This window comes from Podarcis melisellensis (genome assembly GCF_964234715.1).
Source record: "Podarcis melisellensis genome assembly, chromosome: 17".
Classification (NCBI taxonomy): Eukaryota; Metazoa; Chordata; class Lepidosauria; order Squamata; family Lacertidae; genus Podarcis; species Podarcis melisellensis.
This window is the reverse complement of record NC_138534.1, coordinates 14698007-14718753: the sequence shown is the minus strand read 5'-3', so window position 1 is coordinate 14718753 and position 20747 is coordinate 14698007. Positions and strand designations below refer to the sequence as shown.

The 20747-nt window shown below is 44.3% G+C and overlaps 2 protein-coding genes across 2 annotated transcripts in view; one reads left to right on the top strand and one right to left on the bottom strand.

The window, feature by feature from the left end:
- Positions 1–9426, top strand: part of DENND4C (DENN domain containing 4C) — an 87144-nt gene extending 77718 nt beyond the window's left edge. Inside the window, exons 28-33 of the mRNA XM_081893662.1 lie at positions 387–582; positions 1439–1684; positions 2803–2920; positions 4402–4555; positions 4974–5038; positions 5510–9426. Coding sequence (XP_081749788.1) covers positions 387–582; positions 1439–1684; positions 2803–2920; positions 4402–4555; positions 4974–5038; positions 5510–5646 — 916 coding nt within the window. The 3' untranslated portion in view covers positions 5647–9426. The remainder of the gene's footprint in view (positions 1–386; positions 583–1438; positions 1685–2802; positions 2921–4401; positions 4556–4973; positions 5039–5509) is intronic.
- A 235-nt stretch (positions 9427–9661) lies between these two features.
- RPS6 (ribosomal protein S6) lies at positions 9662–16542 on the bottom strand. The gene is made up of 6 exons (XM_081894818.1): positions 16423–16542; positions 15440–15571; positions 13551–13761; positions 12186–12332; positions 11036–11193; positions 9662–9811 (listed from the first exon to the last, which is right to left on the bottom strand). The coding sequence occupies exons 1-6, from the start codon at positions 16426–16428 to the stop codon at positions 9716–9718; spliced, it is 750 nt and encodes a 249-aa protein (XP_081750944.1). The 5' UTR covers positions 16429–16542; the 3' UTR covers positions 9662–9715.
- Between the last annotated feature and the right edge of the window lie 4205 nt (positions 16543–20747).

The window sequence follows — 20747 nt, the reverse complement described above, 5'->3', positions numbered from 1 at the left end:
AAGGACGGACCTCCGAAACGAATTAAGTACTTAACTTGAGGTACCACTGTATAGGGGGATGGGGAAGAAATGGTGTTGGCTTTGGTACATCTGTATTGTAATGTAATACGTGAAAACCAATTAAGAAGAAGAAGTGTCTCCCTCCCCAGGAGAAAAAACCGACCTAACAATGACTGAATGCTGAGGGCGGGATTCACCTAACGGACCGTGCTGGCTGAATGACTTCTCCCTGCACCATGGGGCTTACCCCCTTCTTCTCCCCATCGTGTGCCCTCCCCCAAATTGGATGGGGGGTTTGGGGGAGAACATAGGGAGAGGAAAGGGGGTCATGCACCTAGGAAACTTCCATTGTAGTGTGATGTTGAATTCCATCCTTTCGTTTTAAGCCCTGGTGTCGCAGGAGGAGGGGACAGGGACCTCAACCCCCCAAGGCCCTCTGCTGCAAGCAGCGCCTCACAACGAGGAGGTTCTTTGACTCGGAGCCATAGCGTTGGTGGTCCACTGCAAAACATTGATCTCTTGCAAAGGCCGGCTCATGGCATCTCAACCGTCAGCCTTCCCAACAGCTTGCAAGAGGCTGTGGTAAGTTGTTGGCAATAACTGCTTGTTAAGCTGATTTGTTGGTAGCAAGTGACTGCATGTGCTTTGAGATCCTTTGCTAGCTACAGAAAGTGGGTGAGGGGAAGAGATTCTCCAAGAGCTTCTATCTTGTGTACAGTAAATGCAAGTGGCGCTGTGGGTTAAACCACAGAGCCTAGGGCTTGCCGATCAGAAGGTCAGCGGTTCGAATCCCTGTGACGGGGTGAGCTCCCATTGCTCGGTCCCTGCTCCTGCCAACCTAGCAGTTCGAAAGCACACCAGTTCAAGTAGATAAATAGGTACCGCTGCAGCAGGAAGGTAAACAGCGTTTCTGTGTGTTGCTCTGGTTCGCCAGAAGCGGCTTAGTCATGCCGGCCACATGACCCGGAAGCTGTATGCCAGCTCCCTTGGCCAATAAAGCGAGATGAGCGACGCAACCCCAGAGTCGGCCACGACTGGACCTAATGGTCAGGGATCCCTTTACCTTTACAGTAAACCAGTAAGGGATGAAGAGGTGCTGCAAAACTTTCTTTTCCTTGTATAGTTTGGTTTTAATCCCTGTGAAGCCATGGGTTCCCTTGAAGCCATGGGTTCGAGTAATACCCTCCAGAGCAGAGACAACAAGCTTAGTCCCTCTTCCATGTTACACCCCTTGAGATATTTTCCAAGCTAAACATCCCCAGCTTCCTCAACTATTCTTCCTAAGTCTTCGTTTCCAGACCCTCGATCATCTTGGCTGCATTATTTTGTGCAACTTGCTCTCAGAGTAATGTGGTTCACGGACACCTTAAGGTATTTCATTGGCGATAGAAGCCACCCAGCATCGTTTGCAGAGAAATGATTGTTGAATGTTTTTCAGGATCCCTTAGCCAAAAGGGCCAATCCTTTACCTGTGTCCGTCCCGTATTTGAGCCCCCTGGTACTAAGGAAAGAGCTGGAATCTTTGCTGGAGAATGAGGGAGAACAAGTGATTCACACCTCCACGTTCATCAATCAACACCCCATCATTTTCTGGAACCTGGTGTGGTATTTCCGACGCCTGGACCTCCCGAGCAACTTGCCAGGACTCATTCTAACATCAGAGCACTGCAATGAAGGCGTGCAGGTGAGTTCTGCACAGGTACTTCCAACACGGCAGGTCACCTGGCAATGTTTGTTTTGTTTTGCCCTTGCAAACCTTAAAAGAGGGTAACCTGTTGGTTTGTTTTGCCTTGGTGACAGAAACAAATACTGACAATATTGAATAGAGGCTAGTCATCTATTGTAGGTGTTCAAAGTCTGTTGTGGGGGGGTGCATTTTAGTGCATGCTGCTGATAGAAAGGGCGACCCCCAAAAAGCAATTGTTCTATTTCAAAATATAGTGGGGGAGATAGATAGTTAAAGTGCAACTCAGAGAAAGTTAGGCACATGTCCCATTGGTTTTCGTCGGAACAAAGTTAAATTCTTCAGTAAAAAAATCACTGGGATTTAAAGTGCTCAAATTTGGAGAGAAAAAAAAGTTAGAAAATGGCTTGATCATTTAGGAAATAGCATGGGTGTGTTGGAGAGAAGATTGTGATTTGCTTGGGGAATGTGTTTAGAAGATGTGAACAGACCATGTAGAAAATCGGCTTCAGCTATGGATTACATCAATAAGGCATTTCAGTTTAGAAATGTAATTACCGTATTTTTTGCTCTATAAGACTCACTTTTTCCCTCCTAAAAAGTAAGGGGAAATGTGTGTGCATCTTATGGAGTGAATGCAGGCTGCGCAGCTATCCCAGAAGCCAAAACAGCAAGAGGGTTCGCTGTGCAGCGATCCCTCTTGCTGTTCTGGCTTCTGAGATTCAGAATATTTTTTTTCTTGTTTTCCTCCTCCAAAAACTAGGTGCGTCCTATGGTCTGGTGCGTCTTATAGAGCGAAAAATACGGTACTTAAGATGGCGACTTGTTTCTGTGGAGACACTGTGTTCTTTTCGTGAATGTTCATAAGCCGATGGCTTTTTCAAAACCAGCTCTGTAAACAGATCAATATTGTGGATATGATGCAAATCCTTTCCTGTTTCTGAAATTGGCTTTGTTTAAATGGGAGGAAGCCATGTGCTCTAGACAAATGTTCCTTCACTAGAGAACTCCACCAGCAAAGGGTGAAATTAGCATTGTGCACCCGCCATTGCAAAACTGCTGGCAAGAGAGCTCGGTCTGTGGCAAAGTGATAAGAAAGCGTGTTTCCTCTCTTCCAGCTTCCTCTGTCAAATTTGTCTCAAGACAGCAAGCTAGTGTTTATCCAACTTCTGTGGGACAATATCAATCTTCACCAAGAACCTGGGGAACCTCTGTACCTATCTTGGAGAAACTTCAGTGAGTAAAAGTGTACATTTAACCTGTTTTGAGAATAAGACTCTTCACCTGTGCTCGACGGTCATCGATATTTGCCCATCTTTTCCAAAATGACTGCCCATGTTCCTTGATGGGTCAGCACTTGGACTAAGTACCCGCAGCCTTGGTGGATGAAAAGCTTGGATACAACTGCTTGGAGGCTGGTTGCTAGTACAATCTACTAATGCAATAAGCCAGTGATTTTCAACCAGTGTGTTGTAGCACCCTGGGGGGCCTTGAATGATGGTCAGGGGTGCTGTGGGCAACACTGGCTTCTGTCTCTCTTTCCTTCCTCCCATGCCGTCTCATATCTCTGCCTCCCAAAGTCTTGCACAGCTGTTATAGCAGCAGCCCTGGCTATAAGCTCCACAGGCAAATGGTGCCTCTGAGAGGCACCTCTCTTTGGGGTGGGGTCTGGGGCAGCTCAGAAACCAGGGACGGTGGCAGCAGCTGCCTGGAGGACTCCCAAGGAGAAGGGAGAGGAGGCTAGGGGAACGTTCCACAAGGGAGGGTGTTCAAAAAAGGGTGAGGCTGCTAGCTCTGCAGGAAAGGGGTGACATAACTCCTGGTATGCCCCGCAGAGGACCTTAAGGTCCTTGAATAATCATAGTTTAGAGGTCTCGGGCCCTAAGGAAGTTAATTATCCTCCACCAGGGCCAGGGCCTTCTCAGTGGTGGCTCCGACCTGGTGGAATGCTCTGTCGCATGAGACCAGGGCCCTGCAGGATTTAACTTCCTTCCGCAGGGCCTGTAAGACAGAACTATTCCTCCTGGAATAGTTTCAACTTGAAATTAGCCTGATCTTTTATTCCCCTTCCTTCCCTTCCCTTTTTATGAAGATTACCCGCTCTGGGATCCCACAGCTTATTCTCCCCTGGTCTACATGCTGGCCTAAATAAGACTAATTTAGCCAGCTAGCCCTGGTGATCATCTAATGCAGTGTTTCCCAACCTTGTGCCTCCAGATGTTTTTGGCCTACAACTCCCATCATCCCTAGCTAGCAAGACCAGTGGTCAGGGATGATGGGAATTGTAGTTCAAAAACAGCTGGAGGCACAAGGTTGGGAAACACTAATCTAATGTTTACTGGATGGATTGCATGCACAGAAGTGGTCCCTCCAGTTGCGGAAGCCTTGGGACCTGACCGGAGCTCCGGAACAGATCCAGTCTGCAAGCAGATACCACTGTATTTCCTACCAGGGACCTTCTATGTGCAGCTGTAATCCCTAGCCTGAAAGCTGCTTCTCCTTTCCTCCTCCAGTTGCCAAAACTTCTTCCTCTCTCCTCCTTTGCCCTGTATTTCTCCCTTCATTCCCCATCTTTTCTTTCTCCCATTTTCCCCTTTCTAGTCTCTTCCTTTCCTCTACCTCTGCCTTTCCTCTCTGTTGCTTGTAGTTTTCTTTACTTACATTGATGGCTTTTCACCTTTCTTAGTCATAATTTGTTGATTCCCCCCCCCTTCTAGATTCTACAGAAAAGAAACCTTCTGCAGTTTCAGAAGAGCAACAAGCAACAATCGCTTTAGCTGAGAACATCAAACTGAGTATTCAGCACAATGATGTCGTGAAACCCATCAATCTTCTCGTGCAGAAAACTAAGCAAGATAGGAAACGACAAAGGTAAAGGGGAAATGCCACTGACTCCACAAAAATATGGGGAGGAAAAGTAGTGGCGGTTTTCAAAGTTCCTTGCATATTTAGCACTGTGCATAGGAGCATTCAGCTATCTGTGGGGGAAGTTAACCTGCATTAAGGTGCATGCAGTTGCTTCCATGGGAATCATTGGAGACAAAGATCGCTGCAGAGACGGCAAATATGCATGCAGAAGTATAAGAAATATCGATATGGAAGTTTGGTGTAAAATTTTACTGTTTTGCTCTTGCAAAGAGGCAAGTATATAATGAAAGGTCCCACTGACATCTAGAGCTTTTTTAGAACACCTTCCTTGTGATTTGCATTACCCAGAAAGCAGCTGACAAATGTTGGATCTCTTAAGAAAATGCTGAACTTGTCTAATTTCTAAACATGCATTTTGCAGGAGCTTTTACAGAGAAATTCTTTTCCTGTCCCTGGTCTCACTTGGGAGAGAGAATATTGACATAGGTAAGACACGTAAGCGTGTGTGTGTGTGTGTGTGTGTGTTTTATGAATGGAATTGGATGTCATTCTTGTAACCAGAAACTAACTCTTCAAATACGTTTCTTTTTAAATTATCAGTTCACCTGGAAAAGCAAAGCATAGCTAATCTTTAATATTGTTTCTTCTAACTTGTAATAATTGCTGTATCTTTGGCACCCTTAAAAACAAGATTTAGCTTTTCTGGAATGTTGTAGCTTATATTTGAAAGACTTAGTGGATGAATCAGAATGGACAGTGCATTCATATTTGTGTGTGTGTGTGTGTGTTAGCCCAGGCATTCTATCTTTACCTAAGAGAATCTCCTTCCATTTCCATTGTGAATGGCTTTCTGCTGCATGGAAAGAGATGTTTTGCAGAGTGTTGAAAAGCTTTAGCCAAAGGTCAGTACAACTTCTCCGTCTCCCTTGACTGAAGCTCTGCTTTCGTTCTTTGCAGAGGCCTTTGACAATGAGTACAGAACTGCCTATAAAAGCCTTCCAGCCGAGGTGCTTGAAAAGATGCAGAAGATCGACGCCCCACCCAGTGTCAGCGTTGAGTGGTGCAGGAAATACTTTGGGGCGCCTGTCATATAAACTCCGCAAAGACGATGCCATGTAGCAGCTCCACAAACAGAGAGCAGAGTAAAGGGACAAAATGGTGAATGTGTTGATTTGGATTCAGCTATAGCTGTTGGCGTCCAGTTCAGGAATACATGTAGCACTCTCTTCTGTGACAGTCCGATGTCTATACCAGCCCCAAGAATTAAGTGCAAATACGCTAGTGCAAAGTCATTGGCTTTTGAATTGACAGTTTAACCTTCCTGTGCGTCATGTTTAGAACGACAACGGAGAGTGGCGTTTTAATTGGTGTCTTGCTTTTTAAAACTTGAAATGTTGGAATGTTTTATTTGTCTTCTAGCCCAAGAGCACACTGGTTTCTTTATGAATGGATCCATCAGTTTAAAAGAGAGATCTCTACTTGCTGCATGTATATGTACATTTTGTACATTTTGAATTGTAATTCTTTTCCCTTGGGTCAAAAGACCAAACCGTAGCTTTAGTTTAAATGCCCATCTTCTTCTTGGAAAACAATCACTGTCTTGGACTGTAGCAAGAATATAGGCTGTTGTGGCTATTGTAAAGCATAGTATTTTTCTCATTTTTATAGAATAACTACTTTAAATAATTCTCAAACTGTACATACAATGTTCTCCCCACAATGATGGGTTCCTACCCTGAGTGGCTTTGAAGGCAGTTGCCTCTCTATAAAGGAAAGTGGGAGTAAATGAATCTAGGGTACATATATGGGTGGGGAAAATTGACCACATATACCTGTCTTAGCATTTGTGTAAAAGAAAGTATATAATATGTATTTTGGGGCAAAGCTTGAAGCTGTCAGGTGCCTCATTCCTTGCTCATCTTTTTAACCTGTGGGACATTTTCTTTGCACTGTCCAATTTAAATACTTCTATATTAAAATGTATTTATACTCACACACTTGAACATATATGTTTACCAGGAGTGTAAAGGCTAATTTTTAATCTTAACTTTTTAAATATCTCTGGTTAATTACCAGTTTGTTGCAGAGAGAGGGGGAGAATGCTTGCATTCACAGCTGTCTTTTGACAGTCACATGGATGTTTTCTGAAACATTTAAGGACAGTTAAGAGATGGCTATCCTCCTCCTCTTCACTTCAGATGATGTCATGGTATCTGAGCATCTGCATTAACTACTTTTATGAAGCAAGTCCATTAAGAGGGATTGTGGATAATGACTAAAAAGTACACACATATTCTTAATCCTGCGGGTTTTCTGCCCCTTGTAATCTTTCATACTGCACTAGCGCTAAGCTAGAGCGGAGCATGGCAGGATTGTGACTATCCCAGTAACAGCAAGAATTTTGCACTTGTCAGAATAGTTTGGCACTTTAGACTAGATTCTCTCTTAGTGTTCACACTAAACCACATTTCAAAATATATTGCTGGAAATGTTTTAAATGTGAAAGCCGTCCCTTGAAAGAGCACAGTAGGCAGAGTGTCTCCCTTATACCTTTCCTCCCCCCCTGCCACCACTATTTTTCTGAAATTGCGGGGGACTAGTATATTAAGGTTGCTTGTAGGATGTCTGTTTTATCTCCCTTTTGTCCCTTTCTCAAATACAATGCATTTTTTTCATTTACAAATGATTATTATAAATAAAAACCCTTACGAAACACCTTTCATGGCATGTTCATATTTCCATTATAAATTCATGTTATGTATGAAAGATTGCACTTGGAACTTTTCTTGTTTTGTTTATGCAGGCTGTTTCTTACCATTTCAGTTTTGCAGTTTCTGAATTACATCTTACTGCAAATCAACAGGAACAATTTGAGCTACTGATACTATGCAGAAAAAAATTGCCATTTTAGCTAGCGGTAATTCTTTTGCTGTAACAAATAGCATTTAGGGTAAAGCAAGTCACATTTTAAAAACCTTTCGCTGTGTTTGAACTGTTGGCACTGCACTTCTGCTGTAATGCAGAACAGAGGATAAGCACCAAAGACTTAAGTTCTTGCATTATTACTCCAGCAAATTTGAGAAACCTAATTTCCTGAAAGCAGATGTTGGGAGTGAAGGCAGCATAGACTCTTCCCATGTGGTCGAGCTGCTAATGTTACTCTCGCTAACCAGTGAAGTAACAAATGCTAGCTTCGATTTAGTGCATTTAATGCCGTATTTTGGACCCGTAACAAAGCTGTCATCTGCTTTTTAAAAAGTGCCATCGTTTTCCTTTCAACTGTCTGTAAATTCTGGGACTGTGTGGTACAGTTCTCTATAAATTTTATTTCATTGGGGGCTAATTTGGTCTAAGCGGTTTTTTTTAATGCAAGCTTCTGATAACATGTTAATTGCGAGTGCACTTTAGAAAACCATCAAAGCAGCTGACAAAGAGGTAAAGACCAATAACATGGCTGCTTAGGGAAAGAGAACTATGTATGGCAGCTTGAGTAATAAGGTAGTAGAAAGGATCTTCAGAAGCGCAAGGCTTTTGCAGAATTTATATCACTTACTGGCTGATCCTATGCAAGTTTACTGAGAAGTCCCATAGAGTTCAATGAAATTTACACCCCAAATAAGTTTGCCTAAGGAAAGCTAGTGCCACATGTACAGTTTGGCTCTATGAAACATGCATATTAACCATGCATAACTTTAACATGAAGTTGAATTTTAAGGGGGCAAATGTTTTGGAAGTAAATGTCTCAGCAGCTTACCCACTATACATCATTACTGGGAGTTAATAGTAGCAAATTAATTATAGTGCAAGCGTCATGAAACCTCTGTTCAGTTAGTCTCTTTTATAGAATAAGGAAAACTAACAGAATAACCACAAAGTTTAGTTGTTTTTAGATCCATTTTCCCCATCCAATTTTTTTTAAAAAAGATGTATTTAGGTATGGAAATAGATGAACAGTTAGGCATATTACTCATAGGGCTAGTTATTTGTGCTGACCAAACCAAGTAAAATGCTACGTATTCAGTATAAAATTAGGCCCTCTCTCTGTTAAGCTAATATGGAATGTTTCTAAAACACTAAAAGCTTACACCTGGTTTGGGGAATTAAATCAAAGCAAACCAGCCTGCAATTTTAACTTTTGGGTACTTTTAAGCTCCTTTTTATTCTAGTGCAAGAGCTGTGAAATGAAAAAAGATACCATGCTTTTCTACAATCTGTGGCAGCGTAGAAACTAAAAATTACTTAGCTACATTTGAAAACCCTTTTAAGCTCCTTTCTGTATTCTGGCGGTGACCAGCATAGGTGCGTCCAGTTGGCTTGTAATTGCCGACACGTGGGGTCCAGAAAAGAGAAGGGGAACAGGGGGTCCTTATACGTGCTCTGCCGATGCACAGAGGGGCCAGGAATAGAACCCTGTATGAATGGATCACCGGCTGCATCCAACTTTTATAGTGTTTTAGAGCATTCCCTATAATAAACTAGAAGAGGAGTTTGCCACAGTTCTGTTCCTATTCTGCCACATTCACTGTGCTGCATGTTAGGGGGTTGGGAAACAGACCATAAAACACCTAGAATCCTGCAGAGTACAAGTATAAAAAGGGATTGTTTTGTTTTTAACATTAAAAGCGACATGAGTTGCTTTGAGGTCAAATTTTATATTTTCATGATAAAGGTGGGAAGGTTTCAATTACTAATACAATCATGTACTGGTTTCAGAATTTGAATGTCATCAATTCACTGTGCTTTGAGCTACCTGGTATCTTAATATTTTTGTTAACAAGTTTGTTTCTTATTGACTCTTTTGCATAGGTACCCTGGGTGATTTAGAAACCACTTGTTAAATGTTATATCAAAAATAAAAGTGTACAAATGTCTGATATTAGTCTCTTGCACTTCTTTTGTTCTTAAGCAATGTTTTTCAAAGGCTCCAAAGCAGGAGAGGGGTCAGTGGCTTCTAGTTCCAAGGTTCTGCCATAAGAAAGGCAGACAACAATAAAGATAACAAACCAAGTGCCACACCTGTCTCCACACCCATCGATTAATGTGGTAACAGAATACTAACATTAAACTTTAAATGGGGATTTGTCTCTTTTTTAAAAATAACATGAGCAGTTCCATCTCACCATAAAAGTTTTATTTAATGTTTTCAGGAACACAGTTCCTCATTTACTTCTGGCTTGATTCGGATTTAGATGTGGAGGCTCTCAGAGAAGAAAGTCTACGCCTCTTGGCTATTTGCTCTTGCCGTTTTTCCTTTGCCTCCTTAAAAAAAAGGGGGGAGGGAAGAAGGTACAAAATATCAGTACAAAACAGTGTTTCTGCAACAAAAAGACACAGCTGCATTCTGCAAAGTCCGTTTCAGACATTCTCACATGGGGCATGGGAACGGAAATGCGAGTCACACATCCCTTGTCATCCTCCACAAGTTGGAGGGCAACTGTTTTCCAACATCAGGGAGCATCAACATGTGAAGCAGGGTCCTTCCTTCATAGGGTTGCCAATGGGAAAGAGGGGAGGAAGTCACAAATAGCAACTGCCTTCATCCCCTACAGGAGCCCCTCAAACAATTACAATGGTACCTCGGGTTACATACGCTTCAGGTTACAGACTCCACTAACCCAGAAATAGTACTTCGGGTTAAGAACTTTGCTTCAGGATGAGAACAGAAATCATGCTTCAGCGGTGCAGCAGCAGCGGGAGGCCCCATTAGCTAAAGTGATGCTTCAGGTTAAGAATGGACCTCTGGAACGAATTAAGTACTTAAACCGAGGTACCACTGTACTAACCATGGTGTCCGAAGGCCTGAAGGCTATTCTTTTCTATAAATGATGCTTCATACCCTTCCATCTTTGTTACCACAGTTCTCACCTGTTCATCTTCCAAGATAAGAGGTCAGTTACCAACTATGCCAATATCATTCTGCTAGGTAGTGGACTGTTCAAAATGTAGGGGTGGGGAACCTCAGGCTCTGTGATTCTCAGCCTCTCCCATTTGGCCCCTGGACTGTCCAAAGAAGAGACTTCTTTCCCCGGCCAATACTGGCCCTGCTTTTCACCCTTCGTGAATGTGTTTGCCTTAACTCTGATAATGCCCCCTGCTTACCTGGATGAAGGGACAGAGGGTGAGTGCGTTTTTAAGAAACTAGCTTTCTGTAGGCTGGCATCCGTCTCACATACAAGAAAGATAGTTTCTTACAAGCAGACACAAACCCTCTATCCTCCCATCCAGGTAAGAAGGAGGGAGGCATTATCATCCTTCCACCTTGGCCTCTGACCCTGCCCACCAATGAGATGTGGCCGCTGCAAGGCTGCCCAGAAAGGAATCCATGCATGGGCTGAAAGAAGTTTCTCACCCCCGGTTTAAATCAGCCAGTAATTAACATATTGTGCTTAATGGGTGTAATCAAAAATAAATGCCGAATGTGCCTTGAGGATGGGGAGGACTCAGAATCCAGATAAGCCAGAAGCTACACAGAACTAAGTATACCTTCATTCTTTTAGCCAGAAGCTTGGCATATTCTGCAGCTTCGTCCTTGTTCTTTTGGGTACGCTGCTTCTTCAGAGCAATACGCCTGCGCTTGTGTTGCAGGACTCTGGGAGTGACCAAGCGCTGAATCTTGGGTGCTTTGGTCCTGGGCTTCTTGCCTAAGAACAGACATGAGCACAATCAACAGGGCAGCTGTTGTCAAGTCTACAATTGCGGTTCAGCTTGTTTCTCTACCACTGGAACTAAAACTTGCCCAACACATATAAGGCTACAGACTTGAAGAAGACATTCTGAATTTATTCTGCCCTATTCAGACTGGAACACAGGCAACTGGTAATGTGCAAGGAAAAGCTGTAATCAGTTTGCACCTGCCCTCAAGAACACACATTTCCATCTGCACTGTGATAAAATACCTATAACTTCACCTATGCCACAGGCAATGTACTGGGCAACACACAACCCGTTTTACTAATCCCACCCACCCTTGAAGCTCAAAGGGGTGGCGGGGCTCAGATGTCCCAACACATCTGAAAACAATGTGGGATGGATGGAACCATATGGGCGAGACTGCCCCCTTCACAAACACATTTGACAAGCATGTGCAAGCGATCTGCATGTATGCACATAGAACTCCTTCACACTACCAAAGAGGGAGAAAGGACATCTCCTGGCCGGGCCAGCATCCCTCTAAGGAGGAGTAGATCTACACATGTGTGTTGAGCCACATGTAGAACTTGTTCTAATGTGCTCTAAATGGGCAGCTGGTGGAGTCGCCATATACCATTATCAAAACACTGTGGCTGAAATGGTCTGTTGACTGACAGCAGTCTGAAAGCTAAGCAGATTGGTAAATGCCCACCCAGTTCCAATTTCCCCCACCCTGCCTAGTTACGTTTCTGTGAAAATTCCAAGTCCGACAGGAATGACACTATAGCACCTGAATACACAGCCAATCACTAGTTTTACCTGGTAGACCCATTGCAACAAAAATACTGTATTTTTCCATGTATTAGACAAGGTTTTTTGACTCAAAAATTGTGTCAAAAAACTGGGGTCATCCAATACACAGATAGGGGGCATGTCTTATACACAGGGGCATCTTATAGATGGAAAAGTACGGTAACCAAAACATTATCTTCATTCCTCTTACCTTCCTTGTTCAATGGCTTTCTCACAACATACTGACGGACATCATCTTCTTTGGAGAGGTTGAACAGCTTTCGGATCCTGCTAGCCCTCTTGGGACCAAGCCGGCGAGGCACAGTGGTGTCAGTCAGTCCAGGAATATCTTTCTCTCCTGAAGTTGCCAGACCAGAAAGATTATTCTTAGCAAGAGCTAGACTCCTTGCCCCGCACACCTGAGACTCTGGCCTCCTATCCCTTTCAAATTCAAGTATCTCAAGATAATGCATGTGGAAACTTGAGCCACCCAGTCCTCATTAACGTCTGCTCTCTAGAACAAGCAATACTATGTATAGAATTTCCTACTGCCTAGTTTCCCTCCTTTAATTCACTGGTAGCAGCAACATCAAAAAATTCCATTCAGACCCAAGATCTGAGAACAGCCATCTTAATTTGCTAAAAGCTGAGTATTTCCTAAAACCCCAACATCTAGTAGCGTAATCAGAGATTCAAAGATAGCACCTTGAATTCTGCTCAGAGGGTAATCAAGCCTGAAAATTTATTTCTGGTGCTTGTTCAGAAAAAGTATTATTGGTGGCAACCTTAAAGTTAGTCACAGATGAATCAGGCAATGAAGACACATTTGAAACCTAGACGGAGCTGGGGATAAATGTTGCTGGTCCCAACCTAGGAGTTTTAGACCTTGCTCCAGGACAAGTGCAAGTGAGCTTATTGGACACATTTTGCCATCAAAGCTATAAATCTGTTGGAAATGTAATATGCCAGACCCTTAACAGTTCACAGTCCAGAGCAAAATTATCTGCCTCTTTCCCTTTGCTATCTTCACTATGGTAGAATCTACACACATCTAAAAGCTGTTCGAAAATGCTTTTTAAAAAAATACATTGAATTTTCCAAAAGGCTCGCCATCACCATCACTTAAAACATTTTATTTGTAGATGTATAGCTGAGCCCTATGTTAAAAAAGTTAGATTGTATGCTCCTCAGGCAAGGACCTGTAAAATGCCACACTTGTCCTACATAAAACAACAACAGTAAAAACAGATCCAAATTCCTAGATAAACCCAGGATAGCCCCTTAAAGGGCAGGGCACAGTATAGGCAGACCCGTTTACGTGTGTGACTGTATATACATGCTGAATCTGGAAGTGACTCAGAAACGTCATAAAGACTTCACTAAAAGGGTGGGAAGGGGTGTTTGCAGGCTTTTTCGACGGGTTTCAATTATATGTGATTTCACTGATGCACACAGTGCCTCAGAATGTAACCCCTGTGTAAATTCCTGCTGGTAGGGCAGGAGTTTTTGAGCCTGCAATGTACAGCCCTATTTGCTGGTCATTACTATGTGTGTGGGGGGACGGGACGACCCTTACCTTTCTTTACAATGACCAAATTCAAGACGCTTAAATTGGCATCAACAATGCAACCCCGAACAGATTTGCGCTTCCTTTCTCCAGTCCTTCTAGGGCGGTAACATGAGTGGCCCTTGCTGAGAAGCAGGCGGACACGTCCGTGAGTCAGGACCCCCTGTTTCATGGGGAAGCCTTGCTTGTCATTGCCACCGCTGATGCGGACAACGTATCCCTGAAACAAAGACGAGGAGCTTAGACCTTTCTCTCAAGGGGGACCAATTTAAGAGTGTAAGTTCAATTTCTCATTCTTTTCTCCCTATACAGGTAACAGATGCCGCTAAATATAAACTCAATTGCACTGGCGGAAAGAACATTGCCTTTCTTCATTTTGAGCATCAACAACTAGAGCTGCTGAGATTGCCTGGCTTGACCAATATTGTAACCATGTTCCAGAACTTCTACAATACTACCATATTATGCCTATTGATCACGATTCCTTAGCGATATTGTGGAATCTGTCTTGAATGTAAAAAAAAATGCCAAGTCCAGCGATTTAAAGCAAATTCACTTTATTTATGATGCTCAGTCTACTGTTTTCACATGGAATGTTTTCCCTATAAGGGCAAACATGTGACAATCTCCCAGTGCATCATGTTCTGCCCAGGCATTTAATCAGATCGCTTAATTCCATTTCTAATACATGAACATGAAGCCCACAAACACAAGGGTGTTAACAAAACAGACACTGTTTTGATCTGTTTGATTTCCACTAAAATTGAATCCCACTAACATAACCTCCCATCTTTTGGGGCAAATGGGTATACACATGCTCTCCACAGATGCTTCAATACTAAGATTGCTATGCATAAAGGAAAATTGCTGTTGGATTCCCTGCTCTGCAGAAGTCAATTAAGTTGGCACACTTGAACAGAAGTGAATTTACTCTCAAAGTCGCAAACTCATTAAACGCATTTACTCACAATTTTCATGCTGTATCACATCACCACACCTCTCCCTAAGCCACTTTCCCTGGCAGCGTTCTGAACTCCCCTGAGATCTGCAGGTAGCCTAGGAACAATTCAGCCCCAAATACTGAAACAACCCCTCAGGAATAATTAGATGGGCCCAAAGTGTAACTCAGTAACTCCCAGAGTTCTCATTCAATATGAATCCATGAGGGCCTCTGGACAAGACACCAGACAATAAGGTTGTCACCTGTCCTGTATAACGCAGGCTACATCCTGTATTGATAGTTTTGTCCTGTATTTCAGGTCCTCTCTCTCTGCCAAATTAGGGATCCTCTCCAATTGCATGTGGTTGAAAGGGTGTGTATTTCAGCTCTGGGTAGCTCAGCACACTTTTACAAATTCATGTGTATGTCTTTGGGCAACAGATTCCAGAGGGCCCATATTGTTAGGCTGCAATAGATTGCAATGGATTGATCGGACCCTCCCAACTCCCACCCTGTCCTGTATTTTGCCAGAACAAAGGTGGCAACCTTACCAACCACCCACTCAAAAGGAAATACTCCAACCATTGTGACTTTTCCCGGTGGGGGAGTTATTCCAGCCCCCTGACCCTTTTGAATGCCCCTTTCTTTACCGACTGGCCTTAGCCACCGCCTGAATTAGAAATGTCAAGAGCTTTTGTCTACGCTGCCTTGAAGAAGCCCAAGAAGAACCTAAGAACAACCTTCCTGAAGCAGGCCAGATGACCACCAGGCTCAGCGGCACTCTGTTCTCACAGCGGCCAGGGGAACCTGCAGGCAGACCCCGAGCACAGCAGCACACGGAACCTGGCATTTGGCAAGAACCAAAGTGGCAACCCACAGGCCCTAAATTTTCTCACCGCCACTACTTTCTCAGCCCCATTTTGCACACATGCAACAAGCCTTATGAAGCCAGCCTCACCTTCCACTCCTCGCCGAGAGCATCCGCGGAGACCTCCGTGGTCATGCGCTTCTCGTAGAAGGTGCGCAGCTTGCGCTCATCGTCCACTTCGATGAGTTTCTGGCAGCCGGTGGCTGGGAAGGAGATGTTCAGCTGCAGGGGGGAGAGAAGAAGCCACACTCAGGTCTGCAAAGAGTCTCAAGGGGTTCCCCAGGGCGGCATTGAGCCCTGTCGTCTTCCACAAGGCGCCACAAGGACTAGAAACGCTGCCTCCTTTACCAGTGGCGGCCAAACTTGGCCCTCCAGCTGTTTTGAGACTACAGTTCCCTTCATCCCTGACCACTGGTCCTGTTAGCTAGGGATGATGGGAATTGTAGTCCCAAAACTGCTGGAGGGCCAAGCTTGGCCACCACTGCTCTAGATCAGGCATGGCCAAGCTTGGCCCTTCAGCTCTTTTTGGACTACAACTCCCATCACCCCTAGCTAGCAAGGCCAGAGCTCAGGGATGATGGGAGTTGTAGTCCAACAACATCTGGGGACCCACAGATTGAGAACCACTGCTCCACGAGGACGAGAAACGCTGCCTCCTTTACCAGTGGCGGCCAAACTTGGCCCTCCAGTGGTTTTGGGACTACAACTCCCATCATCCCTACCTAACAAGACCAGTGGTCAGGGATGATGGGAATTGTAGTCCCAAAAACCACTGGAGGGCCAAGCTTGCCACCACTGCTAAGCGCTCAAGACGCACGGGGTGGGGGGTCTGAAGGGTTAACAGGAATTTCCGCGAGATGACACACCGCGCGAGAGCTCCTCTCAGGAGCGGGGAAGAGAGGCCGGGGCCGCCGCGCCGCTTCCCCGCATCGGCCTCCATCCGCCGACGGGGCCGCGCTCCCTCGCCCGCCGCCTGCCCCGTCGCCTCCCGCCGGGGCCCCTCGACCTGCCGGGGCCTCTATTTCCCGGGGGCGGGGGCGGTTTGCGCCCCTTCCGCGCCCCGCAACACCTACCTTCATGGCGCCGGCACAGCTCGCCTCGGGTCCGCCACGGGAAAGAGGACGCGCTTCCGCTCGGCCGGAAGTCAGAGAGGATCCCGCGCGAGATCTCGCGAGAGTTTAGAAGGGCCCGCCCCCCTCTGGGCTCAGCGGGAGCTCCTCGGCGAGCCGATAGAGATAGGAAAAAGGGTAGAATGGGCAGCTGCTGTGGTCTTGCGAATAAAACTCTTTCATTCAGAGGAAGGAATGGAGAAATAGAGGAGTTTTGGACTGCTGCATATTCTGAATGGGAATTGATGGGAACCACAGCATGGGTACCACTGTAGAGTAATAGTTATGGCTGTGTTGCCAAAGCTACCCAAGATAGATGAACCATTTGAGTTGATATAGACTAGGTGGCGGAATCATTGATTATAATAATCTCTGAACCCCAAGCTAACAAGTTGTTCATTGCTATGTTACTGAAAACCAGTAACAATTAAAAAAAATTATGTGTCTAAGGCAAAAGAATATAACCTAATGGTGCCTAAGTATCCACTTTCTTGCTTTGGGTACATGAGCTAACACTTTGCTAGGATATCAGAAATTCTTCCAGCTAGACAGAAATGACACAGTGAAACTATTAAATCATATTCATTACATTTCTATTCCATCCTTCCATCCCTTGCCCAGGTTGGCAAACAAAAAAGTTGAAAAACAATGCAAAAATAAATATTTAAAAAAATTAAGAATATCTAAAAACATTTGAGGACAGTTACATACTCTCATAGGTGCCAGGGACAAGTGTTCTTTGAACCATCAAATACCTGGTTGAATTTATACAGATCGGTAGATTCTATGCATAAGCACCGGCCCTTTTTGAGATGACGAAGAAATGCACATTTCAAAGAAGCTGTTTTGAAAAGGCTTTCAAGTCAATTTACCCTGCAGAAATGGACTGTCCTTCTGGCTTCTTATCTCCCCTGCCCAATGGCAGAGCCTGTGGTTTGCATTCAAACGTCCCAGGGTCAAATGCTGGCAACTCCTGATAAGGCTAGGAAATACTCCTGGAGGGCTGCTGCCGGTTGTCATGTTGACAATGCTGAGCTAGATTGATGCCAATGGTTCGCTTCCGTATAAGGCAGGCACCTTTTTCCTGTGTTCCTGAAAGGAGCTTTTGAGGTTCATAATTGGCTCTTAACAATTGCAACGCTAGCAGAATGCTTTTCAGCACTAATGCAAGGGAAGGTGTTTGGAGCATCACTGAGTTGGTTGGCATCAGTGTTAGAAACTCAGGTATATAAACTAGGTGCCAATGGGTCCTTAAACCAAGGTTACAACTACCATAACAGGATGCCTAGTTGCCATTTTGGGGCAAGATGTCTCTAAAGTCTTATTTTTCAAATGGTGGGTTGATTGCAATTGATTAACAGTTAAGCATCTGGCGAGTTCAGATGACAACCTTAAGCCATTCTATGCATAAGCACCGGCCCTTTTTGAGATGATGAAGAAATGCACATTTCAAAGAAGCTGTTTTGAAAAGGCTTTCAAGTCAATTTACCCTGCAGAAATGGACTGTCCTTCTGGCTTCTTATCTCCCTTAAGACAACCTTAAGCCAGGTTAAGAGAAAGGTAAAAGGTAAAAGGTAAAGGACCCCTGGACGGTTAAGTCCAGTCAAAGGCGACTATGGGGTTGCGGCGCTCATCTCGCTTTTCAGGCTGAGGGAGCCGCCGTTTGTCCACAGACAGCTTTCTGGGCCATGTGGCCAGCAGGACTAAACCGCTTCTTGCGCCACGGGACATCGTGATGGAAACCAGAGCACACAAAAACGCAGTTTATCTTCTACTTGCATGCTTTCGAACTGCTACATTGGCAGGAGCTGGGACAGAGCAATGGGAGCTCACCCCGTTGCGGGGATTCGAACCACTGACCTTCTGATCAGCAAGCCCAAGAGGCTCAGTGGTTTAGACCACAGCGCCACCCGCATCCCAGGTTAAGGACGCAACAGCTCAGGACGCGGCAGGGCGTTGTAAGGAATGCACCTTCCCAGATGGTATATAACACCAGTACAGATAGCAAAAATGTATAAAACCGGGTCAAACATATGTTGGAAATGTAAAGAAAAGGAAGGGACCTTTTATCATATGTGGTGGGAATGTAGAGAAATTTTTTAAAAAATGGGAAATGATATATAATGAATTGAAGAAAACGTTTAAAATCACATTTGTAAAAAAACAACAACATTTTTGTTAGGGATTTTAGGACAAGATCTGCCAAGGAAAACAAAGAATTTATTTATGTATGCTACAACAGTGGCAAGGGTCTTGATAGCACAAGGATGGAAGAATGAGGAAACCCCGACAAAAGAACAGTGGCAAGAGATATTGATGGACTATGCAGAGCTGGCTAAACTGACATATAAACTGCGAGATAAGGACAACTTTGACTTCAGAGAAGAATGGGAACTTTTTACAAATTACTTAAAAAGACAACAAAATGAATTGGACTTCTTGGCAGGTTTTGAATAAACATAAACAAATTTATTGATTGTTAACATAGCAGATAGATATAAGGATTTATACAATTTTACAGTATGCAGAGAATAATATGTGTTGAAAAATCAGAGAGAGGAGCTGAGGGAAGTCTCGGGGGGTAGGGAGGGAGGGTTTGATGGGGAGGTGGGGGAAATAATGAATATATGTTTTGATATTTTTATATATTGAGATTGTTAATAAAAAAAACTTTTTTAAAAAAGAGGAACGCACCTCCCCAAACTGCACTGGGGTCAATCCCCCCCCGCCCCCGCTATGGCTCTGTTCAAAGGGTTAGTACATCCAGAGTGGAACCGGACGTGCCACAGCCTGGGAGTTCACACTACACTGCTTACGACAAAGTCTCTGTCTCCCTTTACAATGATCTCGTCTCTCCAACTCTGCACTGATGTCATTCCATCTCCCGTACAGTTTCTTCCCCAGAATGACATTCTGCGGATTAGCTTTACAGCTAATGAAACAAAAGAAACACGAGACCGCAGGCGACAGGAAGTGCGCCCTTCTGTTTAGTTTTGCATGTCCAACAAGCGACGTGACCCTGTTCCCAGCCAAGAACGTGTCACGATTGTTCAGAAAAACGTCTCCTTCTTTTCCCTAGATCCTATTGATGTATTTGAGTAGCACAGGTCATTTTCCCTTCTGCTGTTCCTGTTCCAGCTTCCCAGTGTTCGCAAGCATGCAAAGCTGCGTGATGTTTCCTTCGTTTACGTCGCTCAGAATATTGCAGCTGGGCCCGTGCACCAATTTAGGTTCTTGCCCTCCTCCCCTTTCAAGTACAGTGGTACCTCGGGTTACATATGCTTCAGGTTACAGACTCCGCTAACCCAGAAATAGTACCTCGGGTTAAGAACTTTGCTTCAGGATGAGAACAGAAATTGTGCTCCGGTGGCACAGCAGCAGCAGGAGGCCACATTAGCTAAAGTGGTGCTTCAGGTTAAGAACAGTTTCAGGTTAAGTACTGACCTCTGGAACGAATTAAGTACTTAACCCGAGGTACCACTGCATGTTTGTGAACAGGATAAAAAGCAGCAGCTTGATGCTACATTAAAAGGAAGACAATGCAGAAGGACATATGGTCTCCTTTAGTTTCTGGGTGCTTATTTATAATTAAAGAAATGAGGGTATGATACCAACAGTTTTGGGTAATTAGATAGGCCTGATTCCTACTGCTTTGCAACTGAACCTTACAAAGCTTTAGAGAGGTAGTTGTCTTCCTTGAATGTCACTGCTATTAGCTTTTTCAGTAACCTGCATGTTGCATAAAAAGGCCGCCTAGCGGGTCAGTCCTTGGTATACCTAGGTAAGCCTGGGAGCAACTGCTACCTGCAACGCCTTGGAGAACCATTGCCAGGCAGTTTACAGCTGGGATGAGGAACCCGAGGTTCTCACAACCTAATTCTATGCACCCTAAAGATGGAAGAGAGAGAGACTCACAATCTTGCAGTGCAGCAAACACGGCCCACTTGGCCTTGACCTGGTTTGCAGTTGCAAATTGATTTTTCCTATGGGTCAATGGAAGGGAAAAGTTTTCCCATCTCTGTTTCAGACAACATAGATGAACAATTGCCTAACTCAGGGGCACACGATGGTGGACTGGGGGGGATATTGTGCGTGTGGTGGTGGGGAAACAATGGCAATGGTGGTGAGTTCCTCCACCTTTTTTCTGGAAGAAAAAGCACTGGTTGTTTTTAATTAAAGGCGATTCAACGTTAACAAGGGGATGTACATTCACATGAGTCCTTTCTACATGTTAAGTTGTGGGTGAACGTATCAGATGACACAGCAATTCTTCAAACAGCTCTTGTTTA